The 14,415-nt window shown below is 63.7% G+C and overlaps 1 protein-coding gene across 1 annotated transcript; it reads right to left on the bottom strand.

Moving 5' to 3' along the window:
• Nucleotides 1–417: 417 nt before the first annotated feature.
• On the bottom strand, nucleotides 418–13,622 carry VOLCADRAFT_97962 (uncharacterized protein; the record flags this gene model as incomplete). The annotated part of the gene is made up of 15 exons (XM_002956882.1): nucleotides 418–469; nucleotides 794–1,266; nucleotides 2,974–3,440; nucleotides 3,960–4,013; nucleotides 4,281–4,563; nucleotides 4,927–5,038; nucleotides 5,560–8,267; nucleotides 8,734–9,405; nucleotides 9,634–10,136; nucleotides 10,564–10,968; nucleotides 11,578–11,701; nucleotides 12,035–12,139; nucleotides 12,327–12,542; nucleotides 12,798–13,273; nucleotides 13,601–13,622. The coding sequence occupies 15 exons, from the start codon at nucleotides 13,620–13,622 to the stop codon at nucleotides 418–420; spliced, it is 6,672 nt and encodes a 2,223-aa protein (XP_002956928.1).
• Between the last annotated feature and the right edge of the window lie 793 nt (nucleotides 13,623–14,415).

The following is a 14,415-nucleotide window of genomic DNA, read 5'->3' on the forward strand; positions in this document are numbered from 1 at the left end:
TACCCTTGCTGCTCCCATCCCGACAGCCGTCATAACCATGCCAGCTGGCAGGACACCGTCCCCCTCTTCCTTTTCCTCTCCCCGTACACCTAAAGCGTGCCTGCAGTCTCTACATAGTCACACAAAGTGGAAAACATATCCAAGAATCCAGAACTAGATCCTAAATCCATAGGATGGCCGCCAGCCAGGGCGCGGAATCACGCGGCTCCCCAGCTAGCCGGCGTGTGCGCCAAGGCTAAGCGAAAAGGCCTCGGTGTGCTGTGTGCGGCGTGCGCCAGTCGCAGTCCCAGTCCCAGTCCCTATCTAAACCTCTTTAAATCAGAAGGCGGGCAGGCTTGCAAAGCCACTGCTGTCCACCGCAACGTAGAGAATCTCGTGTGCGCCGGTGGTGCGTCCTCTGAAGAGGAAGGGACCTGCTCATCGCGATGCCGGTGGTGGCGGACTCCGTCGTAAGTCGCGCTCCAGCGACCTGAAGGAGGCGGAAAGGCGCCGAGGAGGGAGGAACAGGTGGAGCGACAGTGGAGGATACGCACAGTGGCGGTGCCTGCATGTGGGTGGTGCGGTAGCCGCCGGGGACAACGCACACGAGAGCCTACTACGCAGTGTGGGGCCTGCAGTGTCGCCGAGGCGACGGAGAGAGGCTCGGCCGATAGGTAAGTAGAGGCCGCTAGTTGGTAGAGGCCGCTGGGCACGTGATGACGAGTAATAAAGAAAAAAATACCACTGCGTAATACCCCCGCATACCCCCTTCCCAAAGACGTAGAGGCTAAGAAACAAAGCACAGACGACGCACCTAAGCTTGTCCATGCACGCATCCATCTTGCGCTTGAGCATCGCCACAATCACGTCCTCAGCGGCTGCCTCAGGGTCCCCCCCCGGCCACGCTTTGTCCGCCTCTGCCGTCGCCACCGCCGCCGCCGGTCTCAGGCGCTGCTGATGTGGGTCCTGGCCCAGGGGGCCTGGGTATGCCACGGACATTGACGGCGCCTGACGACCCAGAGGTTGCAAGCAGGACTGGGAATACGGCGGGAGTGAAACGGAGGTATTGAAGTCCAGCAGGCTGCCGTGGGGAGCTGCTGCCGCTGCCGGTAGCGCTGGCATGTACTCATCCGGATGCCCGGTCCGTCTTCCAGGAGGGGCCGTTGCGGCAGCCGCCTCTCTGCCGTCCAGGACCTTCCCCGAGCCATCCGGTCGTTGCGGCGGGGGTAGTGGTTGAATCGGCGGCGGCGATGGCGGCGATGGCTGCGATGGCTGCGATGGCTGTGGCTGGGGTTGGTGCATGGAGCCTAAAGGCAGCGCTGGTTGGGCCAAACTATGGAGAGTCGACGACCCAGATAACAAAGTGTGGCTGGCGGATGAGGGGCGTTGAAACGAGGACGCCGCCGCCGCCACTGTCGCCATTGTCGTCGCCGCCGCCACGACTGTTGCCGCCGTCACTGCTGATGCTTCTCCTGCTACAACAGCGGACCTCTGCCGCTGCTGTTGCTGCTGCTGCTGCTGCTGCTGCTGCTGCTGCTGCTGCTGTCCTAGCTGCATCGCGGCGTTGAAGGCAGAGTGGTGAACTGTTGGCTGGCCGGCTGTCAGGTCCGTATGGACGCCATCTTCAGGCCGCTGTGGCTGCTGGGATGGCGCTCCCACAGGGAACGGTACGGCATCGAATGTACGGCGAGCCGCGTGCTGCTGAGCCGTGCACGTGGGACCATTCCCCCATGCGGCCTCAGGCTGCTGCTGCATGAAACCGGAAGCATCGGAAGCCAGGGGGCCAACATTGGCGCCGGCGGCGACGGCAGCGGTGGCGGCGGCCCTGGCTGTAGCTGTCAGCGCTGCAGAGCCTTGGATTTGATGTGAACCGGCAGGCGGTGACAGGCTATCGACACTGTCGGGCTGACACTGCTGCTGCTGCTGCTGCTGTAGCACCAGAGCAGTTGGGCTTTGGAAGCTCTGAAAGTGCCCCAAGTCCTGGTCCAGGGTCGCATCCTCTTCCCTGGCATCTAGGAACAGCGACCGCCGCGTGTGCGCCCTCACGCCCGTCGACTGATGTGCCGCCTGCTGCTGCTGCTGCTGCTCCTGCTGCTGCTGCTGCTGCTCTTGCTGCTTCCCGGACCACGCGTCTTCCTCCTGGCGCAGCGGTGGCGCCCTCGTTGCATCTTGGGGTTGCAGATGGAGCGGCGAGTGCATGGATGTGCCTTGCGGCGTCCCTAACGGCCGCATCCCGAGAACCTCCCGCCGAGCAAAATCATCATCATCATCATCAGCAGCAGCAGCATTCACAGCCGTCGCTGTAGCAACAGAATCAATAGCAGTAGCTGCGCCAGTTGCTATATCAGTAGCAGTAGCAGTAGCAGCGCCAGTTGCAGTAGCAGTAGCAGTAGCTGAAGAGGGGCTGCCGCGGATCGGCGGCAGCCTTCCGCCGCCCGGGTTCGGACCCTTGGCCAGCTGAATGGCGCTACCGAGCTTCGGAACGGCTGCTGCTGCGGCTGGTGCTGGTGGTGCTTGCGCCATGGCCGTGTGGTCTGATGGACGGAATGATGTGTTCCTGCTAGTGCTGGGTGGCGAGGATGGCTGCCGAATTTGCGGCGAAACATTGTCACATTGCCGCTGCACGCCATGCTGCTGTCCTTCCTTTACCTGTACCCCGTTCCGTTGGTAAGGCAAGAGGGCCGCGAGATGCCCGGGGCTGGCGGGGCCGGGGAAGGACCCATGGGTCGCGACCCGTGGGTCGTTTGCACCGCGACTGGGCCCAATGAGCCCGGAGGTGGCAGCGGCAGCACTGGGTGCTACTGTCGCAGCAGCCGTCGCACCGCCCAAGTTGCGGCCGTTGCCTTCGTCGTCACCCGCGCGAGATGACGGTGATGATGTCGCGGCTTCCGCTGCTGTGCCGTCCTCTGCCGCCACCGCCACTACTGCGGCCGATGATGACGACGACGACGACTCATCACTACTGCCGATTTCGGTAATGATGACAGGCGGCACCCGGCGACCCATCGGCATGCTACTGCCGCCACCGCCACCGCTTAGGAACATCGCCTCCAACGGATCATCCACCATAAAGACCAGGCCACTCTCCCCTGTCACCGGATCAATCTCAATCTCGAAGGAACCGCTGGCGGCAGCCGCCGCCGCCGCCGCCGCCGCCTCGGGGATTGACATTCCCCGAGCGGCGGCAGCTGCCGCCAGCGCCGCCGTTGCCGCCGCGGCCGCGGCGGCGGCTCCCGACGACCTGACCGAGTCGCCGCCAATTGTGGCATCCTGATGCGATGCGCCGAGCATTAGCAGTTCCTCAATGTCCAAACTGTACAACACTGGATGTGCGGAAGCGCCAAAATCGTACACTGACTCCGTGGATGAGGAGTTGGAGCGATCTGCCTCCTGTCCCCGCGACGACGGATCCGTCGTCCCGTCGGTGGAGGCACCGCTGCCTTCCGTACCCGCATGCTGCCCTGGCGGCGCAGCGGTGGAGGACAAGGCCGCCGCGGGGCCATGGTCCACGGCAGACGCGGATGCCGTACCGCCACAGCTGCCACCATCGGCAGGGACGGCGGCGGCGCCCATGGCAATTCTTGCGGTCGCAGCGTAAATATCCACGCCAGCTGGAGCGGCGGCAGCCGCGGCGACACTGACGCCACAAACGCTGCCATCTCCGCTGCCGCTGCGGCTACCACTGCCGCTGCCGCTGCCGCTGCCAGCATCGCCGCATGTGAGGCCGGAGACCCCCAACAAAACATCGCCTGAGAGCTCGGCAGCGAAAGCGGCCGCGGCTTCTTGGTACGGCCGCGCGGCAGACCGGCTCGCGGCACTGAGCGGCTCGCCTCGTGGGGCACTAACGTGATGCGTGCTGTGTAACTGGCCCGCTACCGCTACCGCCGCCGTAGCAGCAGCAGCAGCAGCAGCAGTAGCCCCACCATCTCTGGAGCGCTCCCAACCCAAGCGCTGCTGTACTGTCGACGGCGCCCCCGTACCTTCAGTCGATCCCTTCCGTCTGTCATCAAACGTCAGAGGCGAGAGAGGACCCGCTGCGGAAGCAGCAGGAGCAGCAGGAGGAGAAGAGGAAGCTTCATACGCGGAGGCCGCAGGAGCAGCAGCAGCAGCAGCAGCAGCAGCAATGGCGCCCAAGGAGATGTCGGACCCGGAAGACTGCGGACTGGGCTCCACAAAGTCCTCTTCGTACACCTCCGAAACCACGGTGCTGGCACTGCGTTGCCTTAGGGCGCCATCTTCGCTATGGCTGCGGCTATGGCTGCTGCTGCTGCTGCTGCTGCTGCCGGCCTCCAGATGGACACCAGTGTACCACCTGCCGTCGCCCCTGAATTCAGGAACGCCGCCGCCGCCGGCGTCAGCCGCCGCCGCCTGCGTTTCCCGGTTGTTGGTGGCCACTGCGGCGACACCTTCATGCGGATCAATGCTCGCCATTGACGCCTCGCGCAGCGTTCCCGCCACCGCTGCCAGCGGTACGGCCGGCGGTACGGCCGGCCGGAGGTGGTGGTCGCGGTCGCGGTCCCAGCTACTACTCGTTCTCTCCGCTCCAGGCAACCACGGCATCACGAAAGCAGTCTCAGCGCCGTGCTGCAAAGCGGGCCCACGGGCCGCGGCGGCGGCGGCGACTGCCCTGCTTATGCCCGCTGCTGATGCTCCGGGTGGTGCATCTGCCGGGTCGTCACAGCCGGCTTCCGCCATCCTCCCCGGCACCTCCCCTGCCGCCACGGCAGCGTATCTCCCTCGGCCGAGCGGCGACAGCTCCCGCTCAACACTCCCAGACCGCCTCCTCACCGCAGCCCCCACATCCTCCCGGCCAGTCATCGCCGCTGCTGCTGCTGCTGCTGCGGCCGCGGCAAACCTCCCGCTGCCGCCGTCATTGCTGTTGCTGCCGCCACCAGCACCACCACCGCCGGCGGCGGTGGTGCTGAACCTGCTACTGTCGCCACCGACCTCAAGGGAGGTGACAGGGCTGTCGCCGAACAGCGCGGCGGTGACGGTGTGGTGTAGGATGGCGGCGAAGCGGGAGCCCCCGGAGGAGGCGATGCTGCTGAAAGGTGTGGAGCTGTCCGGCGGTCGGGAAAGGTCCCCATCAGAGGAAAGGTGGCATGGGCCCACAGACACAGGTTACAATACGGCGGCGGCGGCGGCGGCGGCGGCGGTGGTGGTGGTGGTGGTGGTGGTGGCAATACATGCGGGTGGTGCGGGTGGTACGAGGGCAAGGACCGAATAATATAGTAAGGAGCCGAACGGAGCACGGCGGGAATGCAGCGGTTTCCGGGGGAAAACAAAGGAGCCGTACATGCATGCATTGCCCCCACCGATTCGAGCATGCAGGTATGTGATAAATGTATGTATGCATGTATGTATATATGTATGCAGCGGGGAGTGCACGACGCGTGGGCATCGGGGGGGGTTGGCAAAGCGGCCGGCCGGACCATGCAAATGGGGCGGCAAGTGGGGCGGCAAGTGGCGTGTTCTCCACTGGAGCTCAAATACTCAGGGGGATGGCTGGATGAAAGGTCGGAGTGGCACGCGGAGTGCATCTTAGCAATCGCATCCAACCCCCCCAAGCATGTTTCCCACCTGGATACGTCACCGGGAACCCGTACCATCAGCCCGCCAGGGCTGGCCCCACCGCCGCTGCTACCAGTTTCATCGCCGCCCCAACGACCGGCGCCGCCGCCGCCACGGCCTACCAACCGCCGGCGCCGTGAGGGACTAAGACCCGCTGCCACCGGTTCAGGCGACGCAATGGGCATAAAGGCTTGCATGACGTCACCATCGGCACTGTCAACAACACGGCCTGTGCCGTCGCCAACGTCGTCGCCGCCGCCGGCGCCCACCGCGCCACCGCCCTCCTCCCCCTCGCCGTTTTGGGTAATCCCCGACGGCAATGCAGGACCGCCAGGCCAGTGGCCCCCCGGATCCAGATCCAGACCCAGATCCACTTGCAGATGCGAATGTGAACGGGGCTGTGCGTGTGTTCTCCTGGCGGACGTAGGCGGCGTATCCGCGAAGAGACTGCCCCCAACCGCCAGGTCCAGTAACGAACCCAACACGGGCGTAAAAGCCGTCGGCCTGGGCCCGAAGTCGCCGCCCGCTGCCGCTGCCGCTGCCGCGCCCCGTGTGTCCGTACTCAGCAGCCGCAGCGATACCGGCGTGGAGAAGCCGACCTCAGCGTCGGCGGCGGCCGACGCGCTACTGCCGGGCGCCGCGTCCCCCGACGCCGCCTGTGGTGAAGCCACGCGAGAGGATGAAGCCCCGTGATCACGCGTCCCACTCGTCGCGCTGCTTGTCGCCGTCGCTGTGGGCGCTGCCACCGCTGCTGCTGCCGTCACCACCGCTCGGGAGCCGGGTGATGAAGCGGGACTAAACGAGCCGCTAGCACTGACGTCGCCGCTGCCTCCGCCAGCTCCTGGGCTCTTACGTAGTGACGCCTCAGCACTGTCAGGATTGCCCTTTACCACCCGCAAAGCCATATCGTGGGGTTCCACATACTCAGGTGCCACATCCGCCTCCCGAGCCCTAGCCCCAGCCGCATCGTGGCCACGTTCCGACTCGCCGCTGCCTCCGCCTCCGCTGCCGTCGTCGCGAAAGGCCGCGGGCAACAAGGCCGCATCCACCGGCCTCGGAATGCCCAGCGCCGCCAGCCAGCCGGGCCATGCCGCCGAAGCTACCGCCGGCGCCGCGGCCTCGTCATCAGACTTCAGGCTGCCTGACCGCTCCATGTCCACATCCTCCACCGCCACATCCTCCACCGCCACTTCAGTTTCTTCCATTTCCGCCACCACTGGCGCTTTCGGGTTCGTGACGTATTGGCCGACTGCGGCACGTCGCACGGCGGCGTCTTCCACTGCAGCCTCCTCAAACGCGTCGGCGAGACGGCGGGAACCTCCGCCGGCTGCTCCCGACATGACGCCATTTGATGCAGTCGCCGCCGCCGCTCCCGCCACAGCCGCAACTTCTACCAGCCTTCCACCGGCGTGTTGCGGCGCAGGCTCCCCGCAGGGCCCGGCGTCAGCGTCAGCGTCCCGCGGTGGCAGCGGCGGCGGCACCTGCAAGGGCTCACAAGGGCCGTACAGGCGCGAGGAAGCCGTTCCGCCGTTCGTCTGATGCGCGGCAGCTCGCCTGACGCCAGTGGTGCTGCTACTGCAGCTTGCCTCGTCTTTGTCCATGTCACCGCCCGCAGCTCTGAAAGCAGCCGCCGAGGTCGCCGAAGGAGCCGCAGCGCCGCTCGTGGCTGCGGCTGTGCTAACAACACAGGAATGCAGGATAACCGCTGCGTCTGGTGACGTCATAGGAGGTGCAGGAGACGCAATGGTCGCCGCCGCGGCAAGTGCATGTACTGCGTCAGCGGCGGCGGGCGCAAGTACGGCGCCCAAACTTTGAGCCGCTGATGCCGACGCCGGGGATGTCCCAGCGACGGAGCCGAACGCGGTCTTGCTGGAAGACGGCAGTGACGCCGTGCCGGGCACCAGGCCAAAACGCTGCGCTAGGCGCGCCAGAAGGTCGTCCACGGATGGAACCAGCGGATCGGTGGCGGCAGCGGAGGCGGAAGCCGTGAAGCTTGGCCCCACTGCCGCCATCCCCGCACCCCAGCTGTGACCGCTGGCGCCACCACCGGCGCCGCTGAGGCCTAGGAAACCTGACGCGGCGCCCGCCAAGGCCCCAGGTGCCGCCGTTACCGCCGCACGAAGACCTGACGCCACCGCACCAGAACGGGGCGGCTCGTCGGAGCCTCCAGGCAGCCCGCTGTCACGGCCACCAGAGCCGACGCAGCGGCCAGCCACCACCGCTGCCGCCGCAGCGCCAGACACCTGACCCAGCCAGTCCGCCAGGGCCGTACGAGCTGCAGAGAAGCCGCCAGGAAGGTGGGTCCCTAGGGTGCCATCGAACCGAACGACCAGCTCCTGCTGGGCCCCGCCGCCGCCGTGGGCCCCGATTGCGGCGGCGGCCGACGCGGAAGGTGATCCTGTCGCTGGCCCATTAGCGACGGAGGACATTGCCATGGCGGACAAGTCCGGAAGAAACCCTACAGGGCTTCTCTGTTGCTGCTGCTGCCTGAGTTGTCGCCAGGCCTGCAGAGGGTCGTTGGGCACCGCCTCCCCTCGCTTTAAGAGCAACCCAGGGCGGGGGGATGATCCTGGCGGCGGAAGTGGCGACGACGTCGTAGGCGACAAGGATGCAAGAGAGGGACCGCTGCCACCGACGCCGCCGGCCATGGTAATGGAAGGCGAGGCCGGAGCGGCAGCAGGCGCCGGATCCACGCCTGCTTGCGCCAACAGAGCCCTCTGCAGACAACGGGGAGAGATGTGGCAGCGGAAGGGTAGGTAGGCGAATGGCAGCGACACAGTGCCGACAGCACCGGCGGCGGAGACGGCGGCAGCGACAGCGCCGACAGCACCGGCAGGGTCAAGAAAACGGCCAGCCCGCCATTCAACGCGCATGGCTCCGGAGCCCCGGTACCGCCCCAAGGACCGCCGCAAGTGGAGCGAACATGCGAAACCTCAAACCACAACGCACACATCACCTCGGACCCTATCCGGGTGATATCCCCGACGACACAATGATTCGCTTGGTGGTGACTCGCTACTGCCTTACCAGCCGCTCCCTCCAAGGCGCCTGTCGCTCGGTCGCAGTAACGACGGCAGTAGCAGTAGCAGTAGCCCCAGCGGCAGTAGCAGTAGCAGTCGCTCCCTGCCGCCGGATCAAAGGGGTGTTCCCCTCTAAGCCACCATTGGCATCCGCCGCGCCCACCGGCACCTCCCCACTGCTTTCACTGCCCGTACAGCTGTTGCTGCTGCTGCTGCCACTGCCATGGCCGCCTCCGGCGCCTCCAAGGCCTCCTGATCCCGACCCCACCCGCTGGTGCCATAGAGCCGCGTCAGATCTAAAGCCCTGTACGCAGCCGTCCACAGCTGCACCTCCACCTTCCATCTGGCTCTCACCCATGTAGCGATCCTCGCCATTATCGCCATCATCAGGATGATGACGATGATGATGACGACGAGAACCGCCGTTGTATCCGGGCCGCCCAACGCCCTCGTTTTCACCAAAGCCCTTTCCAAAACTCCTCCCAGCGGTACTTTTGCGATCCTTGCCGAGACCCAGATCCAGATCCAGATCTGGTCTAGGAGAGGAGCCCCGTGGGCCCTCTCCTTCTTTGTGTGGATGATCTCGCACTGGTGCAGCGGCTGACAGGCCCGAACGCAAGTCCTGCTGCGGCTGCTGCTGCGGCTGCGGCTGCGGCTGCGGCTGCAACAGACCGGCACCGCTGGGACCGCCAGCGCCGCTGGCAACTCCGAATTTGGACAGAGCTGCCTCAATGCGCTGCTGTATGGCGTCGCGCTCACGCAGCATCGCCCTGCTGCGCTGCAGCACCGCGGCAGCCAGGTCGTCCACTGGGTGGTCCTGGTCCTGGTCCTGGTCCTGCATGGGGCCAGGGAGTACAGGAGTGGAGGATGATGCTGAGCGGAAATCGGCGATTAGCGATTAGGAATTTAGGGAAAGAGGAGAGAGGGAGGGGGAGAGAGCTGAGGAAAGGAAGTCGTAGAAAGGCCCCTTCCGCATACACGACACAAAAAAATCTTTTGATCGAAGGCGTGTTGGGAGACCTTCTTTCCCTTTGCGTGTGAGGAAATAAAACCGTCCACCCACCGCGTCGCCGTCCACCGCGCCATCCGACGAGCCTCCTTCACCCTTCATTACCCGGTCGCCGGCCCCTGGCATCTCTGCTCCCTCCCCTTCCTCTTCTTCGTCCTCCTCTTCCTCCTCCTCGTCCTCCGCCAGCACCGTCACCGGCTCCTCTCGGAACCTCCGAACCATCTCAGCCATGCGAATCCGCCGATTGTTCCCTTCACTGTCGCGCTGCGGGAACTGCTGCTGCGGCTGCTCTGGCTGCTGCCTTGGCAGTAGCTTATCATCCGCAGGACGCCCCGAATGATTCTGGTCACGGCGCTGCTGACTGCTGTTGTCTCCGCTGTGGCGCCGCGCTGAGCTTTCTGGACCCGCCTCAGCGGCACCTACCGCGGACTTGGACACCAGCACAGTGGCAGTGGCGGAGGAATCGCGGGAGGCGGCGTGTTGGCGGCGGGAAGACGCAGGGCGCGTGACGTGGGGGGATTGCTGCTGCCGCTGCTGCTGACTCTGGTCGGCTAGGTCTGGCGGCCCGACGGCAAAGGGGAGAGAGAGCCGATGGGGAGGACGGGGGAAATCATATGCATGTGCGTGAGTGTGTGTGTATAGTTTTCGTGGTCCATTATAAATAAAAAACGCAGAGCTGCGGAGGAAAGGTGCAGGGCCAATCGTATGCATGTGCGGTGATGTGCATGTGAAGGTAGAGGGGCTTATTAACAGATCAAAGTAACGCGCTCTCTCTTAAGGTCAAGTTGTAGGCTCCATGCGCTCCAGGTGCACGCGCCTCACGTCATGTTGTAAGTCCAGTCCAGCCAGATCCACATCCAGCCAAAACAAAAAGTTCCCCAGACGACGGCGAACTACCGCCCCAAGACAGACGGTCGCCAGCCCGACTTCAATCCAGCCCAAACCACTGCCGCTATAGCAGCAGCAGTAGCAGCAGCCGCGTACCTCGCGTGTCATCCGCCGAGGCTGCAGCAGCCCAGACGCCAGCCCCTGCGCCATCAGCTCCAGGGGGGGATTTCCCGGCGGAAAGCCGACCTGCAGGCCGCAACTCATCCACTAGCACCTGCTGGTGCTGTTGTTGTTGCTGCTGCTGATGGTGTTGCTGGTAATGGGCCCGCTGTCGTTGCTGCAATGAGGACATATCCAGATCTGATGGATCCGTCTGCGTGCCGTTATCCGGGGAGCGCATCTTCGCAACGGCCGCGGGGCGCATGCCGCCCGCAGATGCGGCAGCTGTAGCAGCGCTGCCTACACCGCCGTTGCCGCCGCCGCGGCGTGCGTCCCGTGGAGGCGAGCCATAGCCCGGTGGTGGTGGCGGAGAAGGCGAGCGGCGGCCGCGCGGGACCTGACCTGCGACGATGAGGACCCACAGCGCATGCGTCCTGACCAGGGGGGTAAAGGAGGAGGGCCCGCCTTCCAGGATGTGCCGTGCCTAAGTGGAGTGCTGTGTATCGCTGAGGAAAGGGAAAAACACAAGGACCCGTCGGGTATAGACCCGTCCTTGATGCAGTGACACGGAGTGTCCGCTACGGGCCCGCAACGGACCCGGGATCCGGGGGCCGCAGGGTTACGTGCAGAGCCCAACAATCCGGTCGGGGGTCCCGTACTCGGAACGTTCTCTTTTCCTAACCATACTTTTTATATTGTTCACGTGGAGTTCGCCTCCACATGTGGGGTGCGGAGGGGGCCACAACTCCCGCTGGGAAGGAAGCCCTTCACAGGTAGGTCACGTGCAGATACACGCAGAGATGGCCCGGCGACATAGCCCGGCGGTCCATGCATGCCAAATTCGCGGTGGGAGAAAAACCGCGTCTCTAGGTCTGTGACGCCGTAGAGGCGTCACAAACGACCTTTTGAAGTGCTTAGATGGAAGAGTTTGTTTGCAATTTGTTCGCATCTAGTGGAGATGGCTTAGCGAGAATGAGAATGAGACGCTTTTTGAGGACTGCGAGGCCGCACCATGGTAGTGTTGGTGTTGGTGGTGTGGTGGTGGTGACTTGGCTGGAGACAGCGAAGTGGACCGGCTCCAGGCGGGGTCCCGCACGGCCCGCTGGTGCTCCTCCGCATAGCTCACCATGCTGACCTGCGAGGCCGCCGATGTTGCGAGGATAACAACAGAAGTGGCGGTTGGTTCGGTTGCGGGTTCGGTAGCGAGGTTCAACAACTCGTACAGGTGTCAGGACAACTTGAAGGTAAAAGTCACCACACCTTCCCGATCGTCAGGTCCGCCCTAAATCGCTAACAGAATGACCGTGTCTACACCGCACTGCACAACGTTTAAGTCCGCCCGTCTGTCCGTCTGTCTCGGACCGTCAGCCATGCCATGCATTTAACGGATAAACCGTTAAAACCGTTAGCTCTTAGCGTTTAAACCGTTAGACTGTAGCTACGCGACGCAGCTGCGCTGCCTCCTTACCAGATCACCTGCGATGGCGCTCGCCGCTATCATCGGGCCCGGCACCACAGCAGCGGGGCTAGCAGCGGCAGCGGGAGAGGCGCGCGCGCGACGAGCCTTCAGCGCCTGTCGCAGGAGAGCAAGCCAGCCGCAGCCAGCAATAAGTGGCGCGCGACACGCAGCATTAACGTCGGATTCCTTTCCTTTTGGAATAGAAAAGGAAATAAGTGTCAACACCGTTGGTCAAAACGGTGGGTTGAACCACGGTTAGTGATGCCCGTACCGGGGGTACATGCGGTCTGGAGTGACCCACCTCCAGCTTCTGACGCCGTAAGTTCGCGGCCCCGGATATATCCGCTGTGGTGTAGGCCGCAGACCCGTGCGTCTCGGCTCCCAAGGGCGCGTGTGCTGTGGAAGCAGCGCCCTGCCTCTGCCCTGTGGGTGAAGTCCCCAGGCGCATATCCTGCTTGTACCCATGCGTTAAGGTGCCCTCGTGCGAAGGCATGCTTTGCTGCTGCGGCGGCGGCTGCTGTAACGCCAGAGGCTGTTGCGACGACCTCTGGGAAGTGGCTTTGCTCCGTTGCCGCGCCCTGTCGCCGGCGGCGGCCGAGGTCCTGTGTGAGTGCTTCGTCGCGGCCGTATCGGTGCCGGCAGCGCCCGTATCTGTTGCAACCGCAGCAGCAGCAGCAGCAGCAGCGGCAGCGGCAACGGTTTGCACTGGAGCTGTCCTAGCTCTCGAGGCTGTCTGTCGTCCTGGCAGCTGCCAGGGCTGCCGCTGCCGCACCTGCTGGTGCTCCTGCTGCTGTACATAGCACTGCTGGTGGTGGTGCTGGGGGTCCCATTGCGTAGATGGCTGCGGACCGCTGCTGCGGCGCATAGTGCCACCCGCCGTCACTGCAGCGCGGCTGCCAGAAGCGACGACGGCAACCGCAGCGGGGGAGTCGTTGCGCGCAATGTCAGATGGCACAACCGTCGCCACTGCCGTGCTCAACTTCACAGCCGTAGCAGCGGTAGGAGCAGCCAGAGCAGGAGCGGCGTGCTGGTAGGTGGCTGTGTTCAAGTCGCGGCCCTGAGCTTGGACAGGTGCGACGTTGGCTGTTACTCGGTTACGGTTGATCGACGTTGTTGGACCAGTCACCGCTGGGGCCGCATTCGTTGGCTTTTCCTTTTCAGGCCGTGAGCTACTGGCGATGAAGCTTGAAGTCCGCCGGCTGTTTACGTTGGATCGCATCTGATTCTGGTGCCCTGCTTGCTGCGGGACTGCAAGTGCCCGAGATGCCGAGGCCGGGACTGTTGAATCGGCAGATGCAGGCTGAGTGGCAGTATTGATGGGTTCTGATGGGGGCGTGATTTGGTGATGCCGATGTTGGTCGTTTCCGTCGTGGGATCGGTGGTGTGCATGAGCGTAGCCTGGAACGCTGTCGTCAGATGCGCCACCGACACGCCATTTGCGGGGAGCTGGTGCAAAGGCTGTGGACGATGGTAGCGTCCGCGGGCCCAGCAGTTGACCATGCCTACGCACCGGCAACCCCTTCAGGAATAAAAGCTGAACACACACATCGAACGCATGACCCAGACGACTCGCACCTTGCATCCGCGTACAACCCATGCGGAACACTTCGGCGACTTCTTAATGCTTCAAACGAATGCAGAAGATCTGGACGGGGCTGTGCATCTGCGCACCATAAAGCACATGCCCGTCAAGGTAACAACGCTGTCGGGCGCAATCTTATGCATAGCCATACCTGCAAACATAAAGTCAAACTCCATATCCCCAGTCTGCGGCGCCGGCCTAACTTTGCCGCTCTGTAACATTCTCGGTGCAGTTTAGCGTGACGACAGCTCCACCACATGTCGGAAGCGTTTGAAATCCATTCGTTGGAGAATTCTATTTCACAATACTATTCACGATTCAGCTCACATGTTTTGGCATGTCGCATGGTCAAAAGCAGTTGAATTTACCTATAACTTTTCTGCCTGACAACCGTTGTTTTCAGGTTACGATGTGCATAATAATCACGATATGCAGCCTCTAAATTCCTAGTTTCCGGGACTAAGCCAAAGCGCAAAGCCAGAACGCTGTCCGGCACGGTCGGCCAGTTGCCTGGCGTACGATAGCATGTGGGGCCAGGGCGCTACGTGTTTAGCAGCGTTCTCGCACACTTCTCACGGGAACTCTGCTCGTGAGTTGACCTGCAACAGAGCAAAATGTTGTCCCCTGCTGCCTGAACGTGGCAGTGAGCGGAGCGCTCTGGCGGCGACGCTGCACAACGGACGAGGACCCGCCCTGTTTGAGCGCCCTTGGCGCCACAATACGCAAGCTGACATCCCATACAGGCGTTCATCGCAACATGGCGCTTTCGACTCGATACGTTCATGCCCAAAAAATAATAACACTGTGC

Source organism: Volvox carteri (genome assembly GCF_000143455.1).
Source record: "Volvox carteri f. nagariensis unplaced genomic scaffold VOLCAscaffold_66, whole genome shotgun sequence".
Lineage (NCBI taxonomy): Eukaryota > Viridiplantae > Chlorophyta > Chlorophyceae > Chlamydomonadales > Volvocaceae > Volvox > Volvox carteri.